Source organism: Moschus berezovskii, chromosome 20 (genome assembly GCF_049115385.1).
Source record: "Moschus berezovskii isolate FMDL1 chromosome 20, NW_MosBer_1.0, whole genome shotgun sequence".
Taxonomy (NCBI): domain Eukaryota; kingdom Metazoa; phylum Chordata; class Mammalia; order Artiodactyla; family Moschidae; genus Moschus; species Moschus berezovskii.
Window position 1 is genome coordinate 61,374,264 of NC_142479.1, and position 24,290 is coordinate 61,398,553.

Sequence of the window (24,290 nt, forward strand, 5' to 3'; positions counted from 1 at the left end):
AAAATAAGTCTCCACGTTTAAAAGTTATAAAACTAATAGCAAAGTAAACTCAAATAGAAGAAAAGGAATAAAGAAGGTAAAATTGAAAATGGACTATCAATAGGAAAAAAATGAGCAAAACCAGGATTTGGTTTGAAATAAAATCAGTGCAATTGAAAAACCTCTAACAAGATTGATTTTTAAGAGAATACAGATTGCCAGTATCCTGAGAATTAAAGAGAGGACATCACTACAGATCCAAAGATACTTTAAGTATAAATAATAATTAAAATTAGATTAGTAATTTTAAAATTTTTCATAAAGAAAAGCCCAGCTAGATGGCTTTACTGATATAGTCTATCAAAAATGTAACGAAGACTAATACTTCATGTAATACTAATCTTATGCAAATTCCTTCAGGAAATAGAAGAGGAGAAAGATCTATTGGGTGTCAGGAGGGAGGAGCTTCACACTTACTCCCTAAGACCAGCATGACTCTGAAGTTTAAAATGCTACAAGAATGTTACAGGAAAATAAAATTACAGACCAATATCCCTTATGAGAATAGGTGCGAAAAATCCTTCACAAAATATTGCCAAGTCAAATTCAGAAATATATATGAAAGGATAATACATCACGAATATGTCTGGTTTAACTCTCCAAAATCAATTAGTATGATTTGCTACAGTAACAGAATAAAGGATAAAAATCACACAGCCCAATAGATGCAGAAAAAACATTTAACAAAATTCAATATCCCTTTATGGTTTTTTAAAAAAATCTCAGCAAACGAGAAATAGAAGGAAACTTTCTCAGTCTGATAGTATCTACACAAACCTATAACTAACCTCGTATTTAATCATTAAAGACTGAAAGCATTTCCTTCTAAGATCAGGAGGAAGCGATCTCCTGATCATTCCTCTCACCACTTCTGTTGAACATAGTAAGGGAAGTCAGTGCAATAAGATCAGGAGAAGAAAAGATACAAGCATTAGAAAGTGGAAGGAAAACTAGCATCTTTTGTATCGATAGATGGCATGATTATGTTTCATAGGAAATCAAAACCAATAATATAGTGAGTTTTCCAGGATACACATTTATAGACTTGCAATAAAACAATTGAAAAAAAAAGCAGTTTAAAAAATGTACAGTGACATCAATGATAAAATATTTTTAAGTAAGTGTAACAAAGTATAGCTCTATCTGCTAAAATCCATTCCAAAAAATGCTGAGGGAAATTAAAACCTATAAAATAGATCGATGGAGAGAGAGACCACGTTCATGGATTGGAAGATTCATTATTGTTTCTTTTTTTTACTTAATTTATTTTTGGCTGTGCTGGGTCTTGGGTGCTGCATGCAGGCTTTATCTAGCTGTGGCGGGTGGGGCTGCTCTCTAGTTGCCGGGCACAGGTTTCTTATTACAGTCGCTTCTCCCTGCAGAGCATGGGCTCTGGGACACACAGGATTCAGTAGTTGAAGGGCATGGACCCAGCAGTTGCAGCCTTCACTGTCTAGAGCTCAGGCCAGGAGTGGTGCACAGGCTTGGTTGCCTCGCGGCCTCTGGAATCTTCCCAGACCAGGGGTCGAACCTGTGTCCCTGCATCAGATTCTCAGCCACTGAACCACGAGGGAAATCCCAAGACTCAGTATTGTTAACATCAGTTCTTCCCAAATTGATCTGTAGATTCAGTGCAATCCTTGTAAAAAGTCCCAGCTGGCTTCTTTGTAGAAACTGATAATCTGATTTTAAAATTCACAAAAAAATCAGAGGTCCCAGACTGGCCTAAATAATCTTGAAAAGAGCAAAATTTGAGGATCCATTGTACCTGATTTTAATACTCACTCTGAAGCTACACCAATCAGGAAAATGTATTGGTAGCATAAATGCAGAAATACATATCAGTGAAGCAGAGCAGAGAGTCCAGAAATAGACTCACAACTGATTTTCAACAAAGTCTCCAAAGGCATTCAATGGAAAAAAAAAAATATTTTGAACAAATGGATATGCATATGGAAAAAAAAAACTTACCCCCTTATTGAAGAATTAATTCTAGATGGCTTGGATGTAAAAATAGAAGCAGTTAAATGATAAAGCTTCTGGAAGAAAACATCAGGGAATATCTTCACAACTTTGGGATAGCAAACATTTATTAGAGAGGACACCAGACTCTTTAGCCATTTAAAACTTGACAAATCGAACTTCAAAATTAAAAACTTTTTGCTCCTAAAAAGACACCATTAGGAAAATAAGTAGACAAACCACAGACCGGGAGAAAATATTCATAATTTATGTATCTCCCAGAGGACAAGTCTAGAGAATATATTAAAAACCTCTACCACTGAAAAATAAAATCTAATAAAAATAAGCAAAATTCTTGAATGGACATGACACTTCACAAATAATATATAAGTGGTCAATTAGTCCATGAAAAAGGTTTCATCGTTATTATCAGAGAAATGCAAACTAACCTCTGCACACCCACTGGAAGGGTCAAAAGTAATGTCTGCAATTCCAAATCATGGGGAGGATGGGGACCCACCAGACACAGTCATTGTTCTTGGGAGTGTTAAACATGGTGCATCCTCTCTTGAAAGTTGTTGGACCTTATTTTATTTATTAATACCAGCCCCGTGACCCAGCAATTCCATGACTAGGTGTTTATCCACGAGAAATGAATGCATTGCTCAACATTTCTCTGTTAGCAGCCAGGAGCAGGAGCAACCCAGATGACCCTCAGCAGGTGATCGGTAAGCACCGCTGTAACGGAGCACTGCTCAGCAGGAGAACAGACGACTGATGCCTGCCAGAGCGGGGCTAATGTCTGTACATATATGATTAGTAAGAGAGACCAGATACAAAAGCACATACTGTGGCTTCCACGAGTTCCACAGGCAGAACTAGTCCACAGTGACAGAAACGAGACTGCTTTTCTCAGGGGAAGGAGGTACCAGGAACTTTCTGGGTGATGGAAGTGCCCCACCTCTTGATAGGGGTGGGGATTACCTGGATACGTATGTTTGTCATAACCACCTGACTTGTAGGTACACCTAAGCTCCTTGCTCTTATTCTATGTGAATTTCATTAAAAATTATCAAACTGTCTGGCAAGTATATCTTCAGGGAAGTAACCACTTTCCCACTATCCATAAAATGGAGTTGGAAACTCTGGGTGAATAAAATGCAAAGATAGTTTTTCTGGACACAAGTCTTCTGCAGAGCTGAGAAGTGTTTGGGCACCTAAGATGCTCTGCAGGGCCAAGCATGCAGGGCTGAGATGCTCTGCTTCCACTGTCTCCGGAAGGTTCGCATACGTGTGTCCTCATGCTGAGCGCCTGTGGAGCGCAGTGGCGTGAAGGCGGGTCTGTGACAGTCCTGGTTGTGACGTGATGCTTCTCGCCCACGCTGTGCTCGTGTGTCTGGGGGGCCAGGTATCCGGCCACATGGCTTGTGCCACACACACCCTCATCCTGTTTTCATGAGATAAGTCTTTTATGCTGGGGCTCTTCTCTTTTTGCAGTGTGAGGCTTTGCCACCCACAGTGTAAAAGAGGTGATCTCATGTTAGTTTCTGTGTCGGATTAAAGTCTTTGAGCAGCAAAACCTCACAGAGCAGAGCTTGCTAATTACACCTTCAGGCTTGTCAATAACTGAATTCCTTCAAAGTCTTGCCCCAAAAGCCCTATGAGAGGCTCCCTGAATCTTGTCCTTTACATTTTAAATTGAGAATGATCAACATTTATATCATTTAACAGTTTCACTATGAAATACTTCCAACAGCCAGAAGGCATGGAGGAATCGTCTTTAAGATGAAGTTACCCATTTCCCCAAATCTCCTGCATCTCCCAGTTTCAATTTCCTGGTGTCCCAAGCAGGAAGTTTATTTGCCATAGGACCCATTTCTTTATACTTTGACCACGTGTGATGTCCTAAACAGTATACTTTCCCTCTTTAAAAACGTGATGTTGGGGGTACATTCTGCCTCATTCTTTCTGAAAGTGGCAGGTGGCAGGTGCTGGACACCAGGGCGGCCGAGTCTCCCTTGGGCTCCCCCAGTTCTGTGCCTGGCGTCCCCCACACTTCCTGAGCACATGGACATGAGCTGGGCATGTCCAAGGGTCCATGTGGGGCAAGGAGTGTGACCTTGGCGTCCAGGCTCCTGGGTTCAGTCACTCAGCGAACAGCTGAAGCACTGCCACTCTCCACCCTCCCACCCCAACCCGGGCCCCAGACCAGGGGGACTTGTGGGGCAGGCTCTGGGTAGGGGAGGAAGGCCTAGGGCATCAGAGGCCCTGCACTCCTGGCTCACGCCCCTCACCCACCCCTGACCCCCACAGGACCACGATCTGGGCCCACCGCGTCCGCTTCCTGGAAGAACAGGCCCTGCCCCACTGGGCAACCTTCACCATCTGGAACGCAGGCCGGCAGGGCCGCCGGCTCTACCGCAGCCTGACGGCGGGCTCACGGCGCAAGGTGGGGGCCTGCCCTGGCACCGCCCCCCATGCCTGCCCCAGCCCCATCCCACTCCCCGCCCCGCCCCACCTACCATCCCTGCCCGTCCCAGCAGCACTGCCCCCGCTGCCCCTGAGGCTGTGTCCTGTGTCCTTCCCAGGTGGCTGCCTTCTGCGACGTGGACGAGAACAAGATCAGAAAGGGCTTCTACTGCTACGAGGACTCTCAGGTGCGGGCCCCCCAGCCTGGTAGCCACTCACACTACACCTGGCCCACCTCTGGGTGCCATCCCAGGCCTTTTGAGTAGACACTACGCAGAACCTTCCTCCTGGGGAGAGGCCATCTGAGCCCAAATAGCTGCCAGGCTTGGCAGAGGCAGCCCCCAGGCTCCCTGAGTCTCTAGGACCCCAAAGGGCCCCTGTGCCTGCCCCCCACTGCCTCCAGCCCCACTGAAGAGTGCTATTCACAGGCCTGGGTCTGTCCGCTGCCTGCCTCAGGAGTCCTGGGGTAGCTGTCGATGGCTGGGCCGGGGTATTGGAGAGCAGGTCCAGCCCTGGGTCCGGCTGTGGCCCTGGTGCCCATCTGAGGGCATCAAACTGTGAACGGAGCAGACGTGGGGGAGCAGGGAGCAACATGGGGCAGCCCATGACCCTTCTCTCCTCTCAGGAAAGGCCCAAGCCCCGGATCCCAGTCGTGCACTTCCGAGCTGCACGGCCACCCTTTGTCATCTGCGTGAAGCTGGTGAGTATCAGCCCTTCTCCCACGTGTGGTTAGGACAGCCCCAGGGTCAGGTAGTATGTTGTGTCCACCAGGAGGGCGTGGGCTAGGATGGCAGGTGGCAACCACTGCTCTGGGGGTGGAGGGCAGGAGGGTGGCCTGCATGGGGGCGGGGATGGGAACAACAGGGCCACCTCCAGCCAGGCCCGGGGTGTCGGGGAGGTGGCGGTGCCCCGTAAAGCAGGCTGCATTTCCCATGAGAGCTGCAGGGGACGAGGCCGCCCAGATGCACCTGTGTGGCCCTGCGCGCCCATGCCCACTGGGTGACCAGCGTCCTGGCGGTTTTCTCCATCACACCCTCGCCTTTTCTCCCTGTTTGCGGCCGCACGGGACAGGTGCTTGTTTCTCGGCTCCAGACTGGACACTGGGGTCCCACAGGGAGGCTATGAGCTGGGTCCTTGAACTACGCCCTCCTCATGGGGGTCTCATTCCCAGTGTGCGAGTTTCCATCACGAAGCCCGATGGTGGGCTCTGGCTCTTCTCTTGGCTTTGGCGCCCTCGGCCAGCTGGCCTGCCCATCTCTTCTCCTCAGTTTCCGGGAGCCTGGCATCGAGGGGTGCTGGCCCTTGGTCGACTGGTGTTCAGCACATTTTCTCTGAACAACAAGACAAGTTGTGACTTGTCTTTTCACAGCTTCTTCCCAGAAAAACTTACTTTGGACACAGTACATTTATCAGCTTTTCTCTCATGAGGAACACTTCTAGTGTCTCCCAGTTTTGGAAATTCCTCCTTATGGTCAGAAAGATAGTCACAAATGCAAGTGTAAAGTGTCCTTAACCCACCTGGATTGTGGGGCCAGTCCTGAGGGCTCGTGTGGGGCGGGGCTGCCCCAAAGTGTCTCCGGGTGGGGCCCGTGTGGGTGAGTGAGCAGGGCCCCGTGCTGTGCCCTGGGGACGCGGGATGGTGCACAGATGTGCACACAGGCGGCTGCTTCCAGCCTCTGAGGTTGGAACTTCAGTAACCAGGGTGCCAGGCCAGAGGCCTTCCTGGAGGCAGTGGCTTTTGCAGAAGGGAGGCAGTGTTCATTCAACAGTTAGGCAACAGCAGCGGCAAAGCGAGCAGGACTCGCCTCTGACCCCCGCCTGAAGTGCAGACGCTCACTGAGTCTTGGGTTCAGGGAGCCCGTGGGCCCCACACACACTTGCACAGCAAAGGCGGCCCGCTCTGCATGTGCGCAGTGGACAAGCCTGTGGAGGGCACCAGAGAAAGGAGAGCCCTTCGCTGGTGACTGATTTTAAGATCCCAGGCCTCCTCCTGTGCCTCCTTCTGCACTGTGGCGTTCCTCACAGCTTCTAAGTGCAGTTTACCGTGTGGTCCAGGGGTCCCCCAGACCGGCCAGGGCCGCCCACGTGGATGGAGGATGTTGCTTCCCTGAGGCTGTGCTCCCACGAAACTCAAGCTGACATGGTATGGGGGGCGTCGCAGCATGTTGGTCAGGCGGGGGTCGCGTGCGGGGGCCAGAGCACAGGCTGGGCATCCCGATTCTTCCTGGCACTCGAGGCACCGCTGTGGTGAAGTCACCCAACTGTTCAGAGAGCGGGAGTGAGGACAGGCTGAGCCCAGGAGCCTGGTTCGAGGAGTGGCCTCAGCACGCCAGCTGGCCCCGCGTGGCCAGGCCAGCCCTGGGCTCAGCCCACTGAAGCTGCGAGGCGCAGAGGTGAGGCTCCTACTGCTCAGCCAGTGACTTTGCATCACGGGGCCCAGAGCAGGACTTCAGGGGCACAGCAGGCTTTGTCAGTCTGAACAAGGCCACGTGAACATTCAGCTGGACGTGTTTTCAGTTCTCTCGGACACAGACCTGTGGTGGAATCGCTGCTCTTAGCAACTTAGGCTCCATCCATCACCCAGAGGTCCCAGTTTCTCGCATCCTCAGCCACCTCGTGATGTGTTTGTTCATCACAGTCGTCCTGGTGGGTGACATGGCTCTCATGGTGGTTTTGATTTGCGTCTGACAACTGAGGACTCAGAGCATCTTTTCATGGGCTTGTTAGACATTTCTCTGTCTCCTCTGGAGAACTGTCTGTTCAAGTCCTTTGCCCATTTTCTGATCAAGTTGTCTTTTAATCGAGTCCTGAGAGTTCTCTATAGTTCTAGATTCAAGTCCCCGATCAGATGCTTCAGCAAAAGTTTTTTTCCTAACCCGTGAGCTGTCTTCTCACTCTCTTAATGGTGTCTTTTGGTGCACAGAAGTGCTTAACTTTGACAAAGTCCGTTTTATCAGTTTTTAAAGAATACTGTTTATTTTTGGCTGGGTTGCATCTTGCTTGTAGCCCGCAGGATCTCTTGTGGTGGTACCTGGGCTCAGCAGTTGCAGCAGGCAGGCTTAGTTGCCCCATGACCTTAGTTCCCCAACTAGGATCTGAACTCAGTCCCCTGCATTAGAAGGCAATTTCTCAACCACTGGGCCACCAGGGATGTCCCCGTTTTATCTATTTTAAATTTGACTGCTCCTGTTTGGTGTCACAGCTAAGAAAATGGCACCCAATCCAGGGTCATGAAGATTTACCCCTGTGTTTTCTTCTAAGAGTTTTATGGTTTCTGCTCCTTCACTTAGGTCTTGGACCCATTTTGAGTTGATGTTTGTGTGTGGGGTCAGTAGGGGCCAGTTTCCTGCTTTTGCAGGTGGCTGTGCAGTGACAGTCCCCGGGGCCAGATGGCTCCAATCCCAACCTGTCACCCTGAGGTTTGCTTGTTAGACTGTTTGCCAGGTTGAACCTGTGTTATTTAACCGTCACTATATAGCAAACTACAAACTTAGCCTCAAACAACACACATTTATTATTACCTCATGTTTCTGTGGGTCAGAGGTCCAGGCACCAAGGTGGGTTTCAGCTCCAGGTGAGAGTGGTGGAGTCTGCCGGGGACGCCGTCTCATCGGGAGACTTGTGTGCAGCAGGTTTGCTTCCAGACTCTCGTGGTCACTGGCGGCAGTCAGAGCTCAAGGATGTTGGCCGAGGGCCTCAGTGCTTTGCTGGCTGTTTGCCACCTGCCCCATTTCCCCCAGTGATGGCAGCTTATTCTGTGAAAGCCAACAAGGGGCTGGGTCTGTAGCAAGATGCCTGTCACAGTAATGCACGACCTAATCATGGAGGTGACATACTAGAAGCAGGGGTTCCACGGGGTGCAGGCACTGAGTCAGGATCATGGCTTTCTGGGGCCTGTCTGCCACAAGGACACACTCACTGCTCCTGTGGCCCTTGGCTACCTCGTCTTGGGTTTCCTGGTTTGGAAGCAGTTTCCTGAGAGGCCAAGATAAGTGATGTTCCAAGTTGCCACGGACATTGGATGAACGATGATGGGGTTGCAAGGAGCAGTTATAATGTGAAAATTTAAACTATACACAGACAATACCTAACTTTTCAAAGATGGGCTCTCTTAAGGGTCTGCATCTCAGGGACCCAAAATAGCCATGAAGCAGACATCCCCACCCATGCAAACCTTCCCTGGGGAGCAGTTGTTGGGTGGGGAGGGAGCACCTTTCCCATTCCCATCACCTGCTCTGTGCCTTTGGAGGGTCCAGAGGTAGAAACGCAAACACAAAAGTGTCAGTGATTTTTTTTTTTTGGTCACACCACAACACACCACATGGTGTGCAGGGTCTTCCTCAACCAGGGATCAAACCCTTGCCCCCTGCACTGGAAACACGGAGTCTTAACCACTGGACTGCCAGGGAGGTCCCTATGTGTGTGTGTGTGTGTGTTTTAAACCAACATCAGCATGTTACACATACTTATTCTGTATTTTGCTTTTTCACCTAATGGTATATCTTGGAGTTAACGCCATATAAATCCACTGGCGCCACCTAACTCTGTTTTCTTACCTTCATCATGAAGGGAGCTTTCTAGCACATTTCGGGCCAAAGCAGTGAGCCCCCACTGCTATCCTCTGAGCCCCAACTCCCCCAACCTGCGATCAAGGCAGATTCTAGCCTTGTTTCTTCATCATTGTTTCCTAAAAAGATTAAAAGCTTAAAAAAAAACCTACCCAAACAACACTGCTGCTACTATCTCACCCCAAATGTCCAGATAGCCCATCGGTGTTGAAACCTGCCTCGTAGGTGTGTTTTACCTTTTCACCTTGTGTGCTGGAATGCAGACCCGAGGTAACCTCCGTCTCCCTCGCTTCCTTGCGACCTGTTTGTTGACGAAACCGGCTTGTGGTGTAACGTGTTTCTAGGGGCTCGGGTCCAGGTTCCTCATGCCGGCAGGAATGCCTCCTTCACCGCTGGCTGGAGGAGCTTCTGAGGGAATCACGTCCCTCGTCCCAAAAATATCTGCATCCCACTCAATTATACAGATGTTTCATACATTTATTATCCAGATATTATCTATTATTATCTTACAGAAAATGTACAGAATGTAACATCTTGCAGAAAAAGCCCAACGACCCTTTTAGCCAATGCAATACTTACTGACGTAGCTTTAGGCCATTTTTACTCTTTGCTGTTAGAAATAACGCCGCGTTATCTTTATATACGCATAATTCTGCTCAAGTGGCTACACGCTTGGGAGAAATGTTTGAAAGGTGCTGGTCAAAGAGCATGCCTGCCATTAGCCATAAGACCAGCCATTCCGTCCCTGGAGACTAAGCCAGTTTATACCCCAACCAGTGACCCTTCTCCAGTGGGACCTGATGTACCGTCTTTGCAAGCTGCTGGTGAAAAACAGGAAGGTTATGATTCCAACTGGCAATGTCATGTTGTAGGTAAGGAGGATATCTCTTCACTTATTTGTAATCACCTTAATCTCCCTTTTGGTAAATTATCCTTTTCATTGGCTCATTTCTCTGTTGGGCTCAGTATTTTTCTTTATATAGTAACAAAAACAAACCACTGTCTGTGAAGTGTTGCAAATTTTTCTGTGCCATTTAACTAAATTTCTATCTTTTGCCACTTGGAAATTTTTTATTGCGGTATAGTCAAAATAATTTTTCAAGGCTTTTAGATATTTTATTCCTTCTAAGACAATCATTCCTCATTATGAAATTTCATAAAAACATTGTCTAAGTCTGGTCCTCAGACTCCGGTATTTTCCTTCTATCTTCGATAAAACTAGAATTTATTTTGTTATAAAGACTTGCTCTTTCCATTAGGATCCTCAGCTGTCCCAACATCGTTTGGTGAGACATCCATGTCTCTGCCTGTCGGGAAGTGCCATCTTTGTGTGTGAGGTATGAATGTGTACCTGGAGCTCCTCCTGGAGTCCTGGCCTTTTCCCACTGCTCTGTCTGCTTTGCATTACTGACTGGAGCTTTATAATGTTCGCCACTGAGTGAAGCTAGTCTTCACTATTCTTTTTAGAACTTTTCTCACCTTCTCTTCTGTTTACTCTTTAAGGCTGTGCCAGGTCCGAGTTGTGGCATGTGGGATCTAGCTCCCTGACCAAAGATCGAACCCAGGACACCTACATTGGGAGTGTGGAGTCTTAGCCACTGGACCATCAGGGAAGTCCCTCTCACATTCTTCTTTGATAAACTTTGTGAACTTTTTACACCTTCAGGAAATGGCCAAAGTGTGGCCGATCAGCTGCGTCTATAAATAAAGTTTTACCAGAACAAACAAAGGCATAAATATGAACCACCTGCCCTTTAAGAAAACTCTGCGGCATTTGTTCCAGAACCTGCTGCACAGTTTAACAGATGACCAGCCATCTTCCTGCACTGCCCGGTTCTGTGGTTCGTACTTTCTTAGCTAGTCCTTCCCGTTGGAGTGCGTGGTCCTGGCTTGTGTGATGGGGTCCTGGCTGTGTTCCCTGGGGTCCAGCCTCCTCCACATCATGCTAGAGGTCAGCTGTTCTCTTCCTGTTGGTGTTTCGGGATCCAGCCCTGGGCTGGATCCAGAGCTTCATGTGAAGGGTCCTGACTGCTGTCCTCAGCTTGTGGGGTGACCATGTTCTGCTTCGCTAGACAACGCCTAGGGAGTGGCCAGGCCAGAGGACACGCCTGAAGGCAAGGGAGTTCCGAGGCCCCACAGCTAGACAGTGGGGTTCGTTTCTGGCTGGTTGTTGGCAAGGCTGAGACCTTTCCCACATCAGGTGCGTGGATTTCCTCCCCTGACGTTTCTCATCAGCTTGTCTACGGGATTGTGTGTTTCATGACCTGTAGAAGTCCCCTGTACCCTCTGGGTTCTCATCCTTGTTGCTTTTATGTCTGATCTTTCTGTCGTCTTAAGGTCTGTCCACTCATGGAAGTATCTAACTTGAACAGTTTTGTGAAATCAGTCCCCTCCCCAGGTCAGGGACGGGCCTGCCTGCCCAGTGGCCCCTCTATAAACCCAGGTCTGTGACCGGGCTGGCCCTGAACCCACATGTGTTTCCCTTGAAAACTGGAGATAAAGGCAGGAGAGAAGGGGGGCTGAACAGGCAGCGGGTAGCAGACAGAATGTGGAAATTCCAGTTGTTTTCCAGGTAGAATGGTTTCCATTCAGATACTTCTAGCAAAACTGAGGTCATGGCAGTAGTTGCAGAAACGGCCAAGGTCAAAGGGGAGCCTCCGTGTGGGGTCCCAGGAGAGGTGACACCCAATGAGAGGAACGCGGTGGTCAGGTCACCCCTCCCACGTCCTGCTAGAGGCGCCCCGCTCTGCTGGTTATGGAGGCAGGCGGGAACCTAGCAGGTGGCGCTGGGACGAAAGACAGGAGCCTGCAGGCGTTTCCCCAAACCCGCTGTGGCCCACACGGGAGGGCTGGGGATCCATGGGGTGGCCACGAGGCAGGCTCGGCCGAAGGGTTTCGGACCACTGAGTCCCGTGCCAGCAAGGTCCCAGGGCAGACTTGAGAGGAGGCTGCCTCCTGCAGGGCCACGGCTCGTCACAGCCATGGGGACAGCCCTGGTTAGGAGGGGCTCTGCCTGAAGCTGGTTGTGGAGTCACAGGCTCTGTCCCCCGGGCCGCCTCCCACCTGTGGCCCCTGCGGAGGGCGTGGGGTGGGGCAGGGGGACGTCAGAGGGACCCCGCGATCAAGTCAGGACCGGGGAAGCCAGGGCTGCCCTGGACCCAGGCATGAGTGAACGGGACTGCCCATGTGAGCCTCTGCCGGGTCCCTGGGTGGGTTAGCCGCCTCCTGCAGCAGGGGACCAGGGTGGGTGGAGGCCCCTCAGAGGACCCCCTGCGACCAATCTCCCTGGTGAGCAGTGAGACACAGTGGCCAGCGGATTCCCTTCGGGCCCCTCCCTCCTCTCAGCCGTGGAACAGGAGTTAATAGCGAGCACCTTGGGGTCCCCGGTGCAGGCTGGATAGAGCTGACCTGTCACCCCTCCCGCAGGACCTCACGGGGGGCGTGTTTGAGGACAACCTGAGGTCGCTGAACCTGCAGGAGGGCCGGGACTTCCTTCACTTCAGCTGACGGACTCATGGCAGCTGCTCCCAGGTGCGTACGAGGCCACCAGCAGCTGCAGCCCAGGGCTGAGGGCCAGCAGGGAAGGAGGGCCCTGGGGCCCCCACACGGGGAACATGCACGTTTCTGACGTGTCCACACGTGTGTCCACACAGACCAAGACCCAGAGCAGCTCCTCTGCTTGGGGCAGGGGCTTGGCTGCCCACCACGCCCTCCTCAGCATCCCTCGCGTCAGTGGCACCAGCAGCTTGTACTGGTCACTCCCGGCTCCCCATGGCCACGAACCCCAATGCCCGCCTCGTTCCCAGTTCTGGCCTCTGGGGTCTGGGTGGTCACGCGGCTCCGTCTGTGTGTGGTCAGCCTGCGTTAGAGACGTGGGGCTGGACGAGGCCCCCCGGGGGACAGAGGCTGTGCACTGATGCTCGTCCGGTGGGGAGTCAGCTCCTCTCTGAGTGCGGCAGAGACCTGGGCAGGGGAGGGAGAGGCCCGCGATGCCTGGCAGGGGTCGCAGGTGTGATCGTCCATCTGGGCTGTTGGTCTCAGGAGCCCAGTGGCTCTTCCCTGAAGGTAATGCTGGTGCCACTGGGCTTGTCTCCTTGATCCAAGAAGAAATCATCGACGTGTTGAGTCGTTAGTGTCATCGCTGCGGGAGTGAGTGATGACTCCCAGGGATGGAGGCCCTGCCCTAACAGTTCACATGAACGAGGCAATAACTCCCAGCTCCGAGGAGGGTCAAGGAGGCTTGAACAATCAGGAGTGGCCTCGTTGTGAAGCCACATCTGGGTCAGAATTCCCAGCCTCGGTGGTTAAAGCACTGGGGTCTCTGCGTGCAGAGGGTCTCGGAAGACCCTTCACAAAATACAAAAGTGTCAGTCAGAGGCAGGAGAACTGGTGTTCCGGCCACAGGGCTCTAAAACCTTCTAGAATTGCATATATTCATACTGCTGCTACCGTTGTCAAAATTCTACGTGCTTTCGAAAATCCACACGGTAGCTGTTATTCTTTTTGTTACGTGGTCACTGTTTTCAGAAATCTGCCTGAAGATGATTTTATCATCACAACTGGGAGGGGCTCCCACTGGCATCTAGGTTGTTGCTAAATATTCTGCGATACACAGGACAGTTCCCACAAAGGTGCTCGACCTCAGATGGCAACAGTGTGGAGACGGGAAACCAGCTGTGCACCGAGGTCTGTTGTACCCACAGGGACCTCTTCTGTTCTTACCAGGTGTGGGCCAGCCGAGGTGGGCTGAGTCCACCGTGGCCTCCATGCGTCCCACGAGAGGCAGTCTGTCATGTGGCCCAGCTGCAGCGGCACCATCCTGTCCCCACGGCTGTGCCTCACACGTTCTCACCTGTCCATCCACATCTCTGCTGTGTCCAGACCTCACCCTGGGAGGCAGAAGGCGGGAGGGCCCGAACCTCCCAGGCACACAAGTGCCCAGGTGGGGAACCTTTACGCGCACTGGCCTCTGGACAGGCCCGCATGAGTGCCAGCCCATGTGGAGAGAAGCCACCTGTCTTTGCTTCACAAACCCCAAGTGTGTACCCCACTCTGGACAAACAGACCATGTGGTTCTTCCACTTCCTGGAGGTCACATGTTGGCACAGTTGTGAAGCTGCCGACCACACCATTTCAGTCCGGGGTCTGAGTTACCGTCACAGGTCCCCTGTGTGGATGAAACTGGTCCCTGCAGCATTCATAAAAGTGACAGCTCTGACTGAACAAAACCACATGAAGGCAGGTGACTCACGATGGCCGTGTGCACTGGACGCTCTCACACGACCCCTCAACAGCCCCTGGCAAAAGGACCCGGAGAAGGCACCCACTCCCACCCCGAGGCTTGGCGCTTTCTCTGCCCTGTGATCTGACGTTAAATTTGAGTCTCCTAGAGCTTGTCAGCAGGTAAGACCAAGCCCAGCAAGGCCACAGCGGACGTGGTGACAGGACAGCCATGGGGGGCTGCAACCGGTCTTCCCAGGCCTGTGCTCCCGGGGCACCCCTCCCAGTGGGTCTCAGCACGGGGATGGGTGGGAAGGGACCCTACGCGCCTCTCTAGTTCCAGCTCCCTGACCAGACATCCCCACCGGTGCCAACAGCAGACAGACAGGGAGCTGCTCGGCAGGTAATTTTATTAAACACGGGTTGGGGGTGAGGACAAAAGCACCGACAGGCCAGGACACTCGGGCGCAGGACGCGTGTGAGGAGACGCCACCTCCAGGTAACAGATGCCGGGTCCCCTGCACACACCAGCGAGGCCGCCGTCCATCCGCATCTTCCCTGTCAACTGTGGCCAGGTTTCTCCCGGCCGGGCAGGCAGGCGTGAGCTCAGCTTCCAGGACCAGCCTCAGCGGATGGCAGGCTGTGGAGGACACGGGACAGGGTCAGCCAGTCAGTGCTGTCTCCCCAGCCGTCCCTGCGCCGTTTCCTGCAGGAAACTGCATCTGTGCCGCTTCCCCGAACGTGCCGGGAGCCCTCTAGCCGACACCACCTCTGGGCAGCGAGCGGGTGTGGAGGGTGACTGTCCTGTCCCCACAACGTCACCCATCTTTGCGACATTTTCCTAATAACGTCGAAAGCACATTTACTTAGGAAGCTGGTGTTGTGCTTGGCCATCACACAAGGAGACAGAATCAACACTCAGCTGGCCGTCCTGTCACCAGCAGCATCACCTGGGGACCGACCAGTGCTGCCCCTGCCCCACATCTGACAGGGGTCCTGCAGGGCCCCCAGAGAAGGCAAGGGCCGTACACTTGTATGGCAGGAGGGTGTGGCGGAGACTTCACCTCAAGAATAACTCTGCCACAAAGAGAAGAAATGAAGAGTTAAGGGCACAGTGAACAGAAGGACAATAACGAGAGAGGTGGCTGAAGGGAAGGCACGCCACGGCCACCTGGGCCCTGGGAAGCGAGGACAGCACAGCCTGACCGCCTGGCACCGCAGTTCTGACTGCAGGACATCAGGAAGGAATGCCGCTGATGAGCAGCCCCTAAAAGAACAGCAGGAAAACTGCAGGAAGTTAACAGAAGGGGAAGCGAAATGGTAAAAATGTCATCAACCAGTGCAAATGAAGACAAGAAAGGAGAAACAGGATTGAAAAGAAATCGGCAAACCAACCCAATAAAGCCAAGATCACATATTAAATGCAAGTGAAGAAAACACTCAAGTTACCAAAAATGGCTAAACTGGATTAAAAAGAGGTAAGAAGGTAAGACCTATCTACAGTTTATAAGAACATACAGAAACACTAAGCAAAAACTCCGCTGTGGCTCTCAACATCACACCAAGGAGATTTCAAGGCACGAAGCGTCATCACAGATAAACGAGAATGTTTCCACCCATGGTCAATCCGCCAGGACGTCGTCACAGACTTTAAAACATACAGGCACCTGCAGTGAGTGAAAGCGGCTCAGCCGTGTCGGGCTCTCTGCAACCCTGCTGACTGTGTAGCCCACCAGGCTTCTCTGTTCATGGGATCCTCCAGGCAAGAATACTGGAGTTACGGGTAGACTATCCCTTCTCCAGGGGATCTCAACAACCCAGGAATTGAACCAGGGTCTCCTGCATTGCGAATGGATTCTTCACCAGCTGAGCTACCGGGGACACAGCTTCAAATGCATCACGGAAGTTGAGAAAACTGGAGAGAAAGTGAGATTTTTCTCAATGACCAACAAGATGGCCGCAAAGCCCAGTCGGGCAGACGTGGGGAGCCCTGCAGTGCATTTAAGACAAACATGCACAGGCTGAACATCAGTCACCTTTCTCAGTCCCCACCCCACAGCTGGGAGACAGAAAGATCTAGAAGACGAACTTAAATGGTGACTGACAAACAGCTGGTGGCTGAGCACAAGGATGAGAAACCCTGGCGCCCTCTCCAAGGAGCTCACACTCCTGCGCAGTTTCCCTGAGAACAAGAACAAGGGCCAGAAGCAACTCTGCTCTGGATCTGCTGCTGCGGCAAACTCCTATCACTCCGGCTGCTTCGCCCCTGTCCCCCTAAAAGGCTGGCCTTCAACAAAAACATCCAAGATACAAAAAAGGAAAAAAAGAAAGCAGTCTGAAGAGACAGTGCAAATGTGAGAACCAGACTCAGAAATGGCAGAGATACTGCAACTGTCAGAGCAGGAACGTGAAACAGCTGGGATTAAGGACTCTGGTGGTCACAGTGGAAGCCACACAGGGACAGACAGTAACGCAAGCAGAGACGGAAGGGCCGGAAGCCACCAACACTGCGAATGAAACAGATGCATGCAGTGGGCTCATCCTAAGGTCAGATGTGGCCAAGGACACAATCAATGAACCTGAAGACAGGTCAACAGAAACTTCCCAAACTGAAAGGCAAAGAGGAAAAAAAATGGGGGGGCGGTAGTGGGAATCCAAGAATTGTGGGACAATTACAAAAAGACATGCAACATCTCTGCTTCAAAAACCATAAAACACTGGGGGGTCCATGGATGGATGTTCATGGTCAAGAACTCAGAGCAGAGACGTCACTTCTCACCTAATGGAGCTTCAGGCTGCAGGCAACCTCCGCCTGACTCCCAACAAGTCTATCCTACAGGTGTGGTGGGAACCCAAGGGCTGGGAAGAGAAGACGACCATGAAGCAAAAAGAACCGTGAGACAGATAACTGGGCACCAGGACCCACTGTGACACCCCAGACCCTCCCTGCATCTTAGGACTGAGACCTGCATCTGTGGCTGTAGGCTGGCTGGCTCATGGATGGACAGACAATCTGAGAACAGAGCCACACGTGTGGCCTGATGCCACCACGTGGCCAGGAGGGAGCTGATCAGGCAGATCGTAAGTCCAAAGGTAGAAAGTAATACATTAAAGCCCTTGGGAAAAAAGACTGTCAACCCTGAAGGAGGAGACATCCGCAGGACACTCGTCTAGAAAAAGGACCCTGAAGACAGAAGCACAGAAAGACGGGCAACCTGCAGAGAATACAAAAGGTCTGACACGCAGAGAAAGACAATGTCCAAACACCTCAGATCTCAGAAAAAGTGGTCATGTTCCCATCACCAGGGAAACCAGGAAACGCCCATTGCAGACAGCCACACAGCCCTGAGCCTGAGAGGGGAGCAGCGGTCACTCTGGAATCTGCTGTCAGCACTGCCCACCTGAGTCCTCTGCCCGGCGAGTCCACCGGAAACGAGAACTGGTGCCCCGGCAGCCTGAGGCACACGCCTGGGGTGGCCAGGCAAACACCGGGGTGCGTGGAGACCTAGAACTTCGACACCATGCTCTCCTGCACGCACGTCCTCCCTCAACAGCCTCTCCAGAGCCAGGGTTCACACCCAAGGTCAGAGGGACACAGCTGATGGGGACAGGAGGAGGGCATTCCCCTCGCCAGGATCCCAGCCCGAGCTGCTGTGACGCACCTCAGCTCCTCAGGACCCGCAGACTGAAAAGAAAGAGAGCCCTGACTCTCTGCCGGGAACAGGCACAATAGTCTCAAGTCTCCCAGTGACACACAAGCTGCAAGAGCAGCTCGGAGCCCTCAGTGTCAGAAAACGGCAGTGACGGGGCACACACGCCATGGAGGACGGCGACCTCGGCAGGTGGACAGCAGCCGGCCCTGGGTGGGACAAAGTCCTGGACTTGGATGGGTGTCCGGGGGGCAACGGACACAGTGGAAGGCTGCTGTGCTGCTCCGAGGGCGAGAGACGGGGGTGCTCAGCGGGCCAGTCCTGGGTGCTGATGCTCACGGGACACACGTGACACATGCCTGGCAGAAGAGCGTGGGGGCGGGGGCAGCAGCGGCAGGAATACCGCCCATCACTCAGGACGGCCCCAGGGCTCGGGGGAGAGGCTAGGATGGGCATGGGGTGGGGGCAGGTCAGAGAGGACAGTGTGGGCCTCGGCTCTGCTCCCATCCCACAGTCCTGCTGTGCTGCCTCCTGGGGTCCTGAAAGGGATCGACATGGAACGTGCAGCAGGCAGCTCAGCCTGGAATGTTCTAGACCCTGGAACTCAGAACAGGAGCTCATGGAGCCGTGTTTGGAGGTCTCACAAGGAAGGGACCCCGGGTCCCCCAGGTGGCCTGAGGGGCAGGTGATACCTTGGGGACCAGCTGCGGTCTAGGCACGCCCAGGAGGTCACACAGGCGGTTCCGCTGGGCTCTCACGACCGGGAGCTCGGCATCCCTGGGGAGGAGAAGGCGGGGAGCAGCGTCAGCCGTGGGGACAGTCCACGCGGTGAAATCTGCCAAGGTCTTCCTGTCGGGTGTGCAGAAACCCCAGTGCCCCCGAGATGAGGCAGAAATCAGGGAACAGGATGCCTCAGCCGCACTCACACAAGGCCTTGTTGCTGATGCTTTCTCAGGGAACCCCAGAGGCTGAGGTCCCCCCGCAGGGAGCCTCGCAAGGGGCCCCCCAGGGGCCAGAGCCAGGAACACTACGACAGCAGGCAGACAGGGGCTGGGGCACAGATGGGTTTTATTTGACTTTGAAAGCTGTTTACTTACAACTTTCATTAAAAATAAAAATTATATTTAGCAACAGCATACAGAAAACTGGGCATGTTTTTCTTTTGTAATAATAAAAAAAAAGTCACCTATAAAAAAATCTTTTAGCAAAGGAATTAAGTTATGGGAAAGCGGCCCCTCGCCCCTCTGCCTGCGAGAGGAGGAAGGCAGGTGTGGGGAGCTCAGGGGACCCTGGGGCCCACCGGGTGGCTTCACGTCACCTCCCTTCACTGCCCTTCCCAAGTACGGAGGACACGCCTTTGTGCCGTTATCACTGACAACATCACAGACAAACATGTCCTGTCCAGCGGCTCGCAGAGCAGAGGTATCCCGTCTCCTGGGGCCATGCTTTCTGCTCTGGAATTTTCATCGCGGGGCCTGCAGCGTTCACCAGAACGCCCTCCTCCCGGAGGCAAGTGTTTCCCGAGGAAACCTCAACGAGGCCCTTAAACCAGAGGCCCTGCCCTGTCCTTCAAGGGAGCTGGGCCGTCAGGCAGGGCGGGAGCTGCGTCGATGCTCGGGCTCAGTGTGCAGGGCTCAGCCCTGCAGGAACATCACTGTTTTGAGGGAGGTCCACGTGCAGACATGACGCATTTCCCTCCCTCATAAACAGAGTGAACTGACCTGGACGGAACCCAGTCCTGGGGGCCCCTCACTGCTGCTGTCTGAGTAACCTCTGAACTTTGGTTCTGTGCCCAAAATGGGGACGAGGAGAGTGGTCACCTTGAAGAAGCCCGTGTAAGTGCCTGAGGGTGCACACATACATGTGAGCATGTGCGTGTGTGCGGTGCCTGGAACGGGACAAGTGTCACCCCTGTCATCCTTAGGCCCCGTGCTCATGGGCCACCCCTTCCCTGCTTCTCCATCAGCACCTCCTTGCCCCAATCAACACCCCTCTTTCAAACCTATCATCCAAACCCATCAAGAGTCAAGGAGCCAACACAGATGGCAGGAAACTGTGCTTAAACCTGGAACCCTGACTTGGAACAAGGGGTGACCCTGGGTGCTAGGAGGGAAGTGAGAATCTGGGGTGGGAGGGAGATATTCTTCCTGGTTCCCTCGGTCTGTTTGATTTCTGAACACGTCCACGTGTGGCCTTTTCCAATAAAAGTGAGCAAAGGCCAGCAGATGGCCCTCCTCTGAAGTGAGTCGGGGCCTGGGCTCCTTCTCTCCTTGGGGCCATGGCTGACACACGTGGTGCGTCCCCATGGAGGGAGACACTGCCTGCCACGCCACACCTCCCTGCATTTCTGATGCCATAGTTCAGGGGGCAGGAGCTGCTGTTCTCAAGTGATTTCAACCCCAATAAACTGCAGAAAGGGTGCCCAGAGCCATGACATGATCAACAGAAAGGTGGCCACAGAAAAATAGAAAGTTAGCCTCTAACCAATCAGTGCTCAGAACAACGCAACTTTTCACTTTAAAAAAATGGTATTTGGGAAAAAATAATTTCACTTTGAAGATCTTCCAAGCTAAACACCCCTGGAGGCACCTTCTCCTCCCTCATTCTCTTGGGTGTGAGGAAGTGAGCCTGCGCGACAGACACGCAGGCATGTGGGTGAGGAGGGGTCGGCCAGACACCACTGCCACCTGGTAACCCGGAGCTGAGCCGAGGGCTGGAGCCCCTCCTTCCTCTAACCTCTGAGGGTTTTGGGAGAGACCACGACGCGCTCCGGGTGTCCCACTCGCCAAGGTGCTGCACCCGCCGTGCTCCCGGGAGAAGGCTGGGCCATACTCACCAGGCCGTGCTGCTGAGCACAGCCATGACCTCATCCAGGACCGTGGCGGGCACCACGTCGTAGGTCAGTGCCATCTCATACACCTGGCTGGCCGTGTTCTTCCGGATCTGGCGGGACCGAGAGCAGAGCTGACGGGACCCTGCCTGGGAGCAGGGATGGGGGCCAGACAGCTCCTGAGGGCCCAGAGTCCCGGGCCACAGGAAAGGCTGGCCAGGCAGACAGCTAAGAAAGCTGATCTCGGACCCCACTCAGTATCCGTGGCCACAACCGCCATGGCTGCCCTGCGCCCCCGGCGGCCCTTATCAGGAGGCCAGCTTCGAACACATCCTCACTGAAATGTTGCGTTAAACCCTGCCCCTGATCAGAGCAGTCCTCTCACCCATTTTCGTGTCTAGCTGTGCCTGGTGGGGACTTATTTCATGGAACAGGTGCTTTCAGAACCCCCAGGTCCACCCCTGGGGTCCTGGCCAGCAGGTCAGGGCCTGAGAACCTGCATTTCTGATCATGGGGATAGGGGCATCCAGTGACCCCACTAGGAAGATGTCACATTTGGGTATCTCTTCTGCCAAAGGAAGAGAAGACTGCCCAGGAACCTGACTCTGGGGTGGGGGCTGTGGGGTAGGTGTTGCCCCAGGTGGGGGTAAAGCCACTCAGCTTGGGGCCTTCCAGGAGGCCCTGAACCAGAGCCTGCAGGACACTGATAGGCTGAACACCCATTCTCGGTGGGGCACCCAGGCACACCTGCAGCCAGGATCCCAGGGGGCAGGGGTCCCCCCGAGTGTGGGCATTTCCCTGGGACCCAGGCCCATTGCCTGGAGCTCCAGGGGAACATCAGGACCCGCCCCCAGGGGCCAAGCTCAACCATCACACGGCAGCTGCTGCATCCACCAGGCACAGGACGCCCCGCCCACCGTGACGAGGCTGCTCGCACCGACACCAGGAAGCATCAGCCCCCGGCACTGATGTGGGGGCTGGGACACTGGGCCCCAGTGTCCACAGACGGGACCCCGGGCTCAGACACTCACCACGGGGAAGGGGTGGCAGAGCAGGAGGAAGAGCTGCAGGAGGACCTTCCTCCTCACGTCTCCGGGGAACTGCACCAGCCCACAGAACCTGCGGGGACCCCACACTCCAGTGAGTGACCCAGGGGCGCCCACACCTTCGCTTCCCGGGGGCAGGAGGGGACCCAGGTGCTGCCTGTGAGGACCCCCAGACCTCAGGGCCGTCTCCCTGCAGGGTGGCAGCCCAGGTTCAGCATCCGCTTTCTGTTGGTGGGGTGTCCAGACCTCCACTGTCAGGGGATCGAGTCTTGTTTCTATGACAAGGCTCCCTGACCCAGTGCCCACTGACCTGTCTAGGAGGCTGACCCAAGGGTGGGCAGGGTGTGGCAGGGCCCCCTGCTCCTCTAGGAACATGGGAACATCAGAACTAACATCCCCAATCCTGTACTGTCAGCTGCTGGGCCGGCCTCTCCCCTTCCCGCCTTAATAAATTCCTTGGAACTCACACCGCGATGCTGGACCGCAGTTTCTGGACGTCTTTGGATTTCTTGATTTCTTCCTTACAAAGCGCGAGCAGCTTCACACAGAAGGGGTGACTGAAAGGAAAGCACAGGACCTGGAGGTGGGCTTCCGGGGAGCATCTGCCGATGGCGGCCCCCAAAGATAACTCACCCCTGGGGATGTACACCAGGGCACACAGCTAGCCCCTTTGCAAGTGCAGCAGGGGACAGAGACCCCCTGTTCTGTGCACTTGACAAACCACCTTCCCCACAGCACCTCCCTGTCCTCACGGCCCTGCAAGAAGAGGGCAGGCCAAGCCCTGGCGGGGCCTCAAAGTAACAGGAACACCCAGAACCCCACCCACTGCACGCCCAGCCAATGTGTGCCACGATGGCAGCACCAGGCTCAACCCAGGATCAAGGAGGACGACTGCCCCGTGACTGGGTCCCACGGACTCCTGTGTCCAGGTTCTTGGAGGGTCAAGGAGGGACCAGAGGCGCCCCCCAACCCCAGTTCTGCTTGACCGAGGAGAACGTGCGACCACGACCAGCGTGGGTCCCCATGAGAGGAACAGGCTTCTCTCCGGCAGAGCCGTGACCCCAGGCCAGTTCTCGACGCTGAGGTCCCTCCTGTTCTCAGTCTACGTGGCTGCTCCTCAGCTCGCCTTCTTCCTGGTGTGTCTGCTTCCCCTCTGCTCCCCTCTCCCTAACAGTGGGGCACCCCCAAGACTCTGCCAAGGCCCTGCTCATCTACACGCCTACCCCCAGCCACTTGTCTCCACCTGCCCGCAGTGACCTCATGAGATCACATACCACCTGTTTACTGAGGACTTTCTACTGAGTTCCAGCCTTGATGATCCATCTCTTCTGGACGAGATCTATAAGCACCTTAAGCCAAACGTTCATGTCTACTATGCTGAAGTTCTAACTTGGAATATGAGTGTTATTAGGAGGTGGGGCCTTGGGAGGCTGATGTGGAGCCCATAGGGGATCAGTGGGCTAAGAGGAGACGTGGTTTCTAGGTGGTCTCTCTGCCACCGGAAGACACAGGAAGACCACGTCCCTCTGTGGAACTTGGACACCCAACCTTCAGCACTGGGAGGAAGGAGTTTCTGGCGTTCAGCCACCCGGGCTGTGGTGTATGTTACAGCATCCTGACCTGCTGGGAGGGCCTTCCAGCTCGACCCCCAGGCCCCTCTGGTGTACCCCTGCTTCACCCAGCCTTCCTGTCTGAGAACCACTGCGCCCTCCTGGGGCCACAGTCCTTGGCTGCCTCATGCCCTCACACCCACAGTGATCTGCTGGCAAGCTGCTCCCCTCCAGAACCACAGCCACGAACCACCCAGCTGGAGGAGGTGACACCGCAGCTGGAGGAGGTGAGCCTGACAACTTGGAGTGCTGCTTTCTCTTACCATTTCATTCTGAAAATTTTCAAAGCAGGAAAATAGGTTAAGATCTGAAACAGAACACTTAGCAAGTACAGCCGCGCAATATACACAAGGATCACATCCCACAGCCAGTGGGCACAGCCTGTGCACGCACAGGCTACTGCTCTGACAGGAGGTGGAAGAAACGCCGGGATGTACCACCAGCAAGTTAACGGAGGAACCCTTCGATGTTAAAAGAGCTCTTGAGAGTCTCAGCAAAGACGGAGCAACTGGGACCAACCAGATCCACTCCCACCTGGAGGAACTGAAAGTGAACCAAACTCCCAAGACGGCAGCAAAGGACAGGGACCACCAAGGCCTGAGAGGCAAAGGAGGTGAGCCTGCCACCGCCCAGCTTCCTGCCGGTGGAGGGGATGTGGCAGGCACACAGAGGGGACCTGGGCAGAACCCGGTGCCACCCTTTTCCAATTGCAGGCCAGAGGCCCCGAACGAGTCACCCGAGCCCTGCTCAGCACAAGGATGCTGCCTTGGCTGTGGAAGAACCCCCAGAAATATGACCCTCAATGACTGTCACCATCAGCCTAGGGGAGCTCTGAGATCAACTGACCAAGAGCAGAGACCTCAGAAGTGGGAGAAAATGAACCCCGATGCCAGAGC

At 53.7% G+C, this 24,290-nt stretch overlaps 2 protein-coding genes across 9 annotated transcripts in view; one reads left to right on the plus strand and one right to left on the minus strand.

The window, feature by feature from the left end:
* Positions 1-19,917, plus strand: part of QTGAL (queuosine-tRNA galactosyltransferase) — a 115,746-nt gene extending 95,829 nt beyond the window's left edge. For 4 of the 8 annotated variants that reach the window (XM_055408248.2, XM_055408252.2, XM_055408253.2 and 1 more), the window contains 5 exons: positions 4,315-4,450; positions 4,590-4,658; positions 5,096-5,170; positions 12,465-12,569; positions 13,764-14,485. In XM_055408248.2, the coding sequence (XP_055264223.2) occupies positions 4,315-4,450; positions 4,590-4,658; positions 5,096-5,170; positions 12,465-12,545 (361 nt within the window). In that variant the 3' untranslated portion in view covers positions 12,546-12,569; positions 13,764-14,485. The other 4 variants (XM_055408250.2, XM_055408249.2, XM_088829232.1 and 1 more) reach the window with 4 other exon arrangements.
* TBCD (tubulin folding cofactor D) overlaps positions 14,638-24,290 on the minus strand; it is a 145,736-nt gene continuing 136,083 nt past the window's right edge. The window contains exons 35-39 of the mRNA XM_055408246.2: positions 22,252-22,341; positions 21,770-21,857; positions 20,745-20,851; positions 18,601-18,685; positions 14,638-14,898 (exon numbers count right to left, since the gene is read on the minus strand). Of these exons, the coding sequence (XP_055264221.2) occupies positions 14,884-14,898; positions 18,601-18,685; positions 20,745-20,851; positions 21,770-21,857; positions 22,252-22,341 (385 nt within the window). The 3' untranslated portion in view covers positions 14,638-14,883. The remainder of the gene's footprint in view (positions 14,899-18,600; positions 18,686-20,744; positions 20,852-21,769; positions 21,858-22,251; positions 22,342-24,290) is intronic.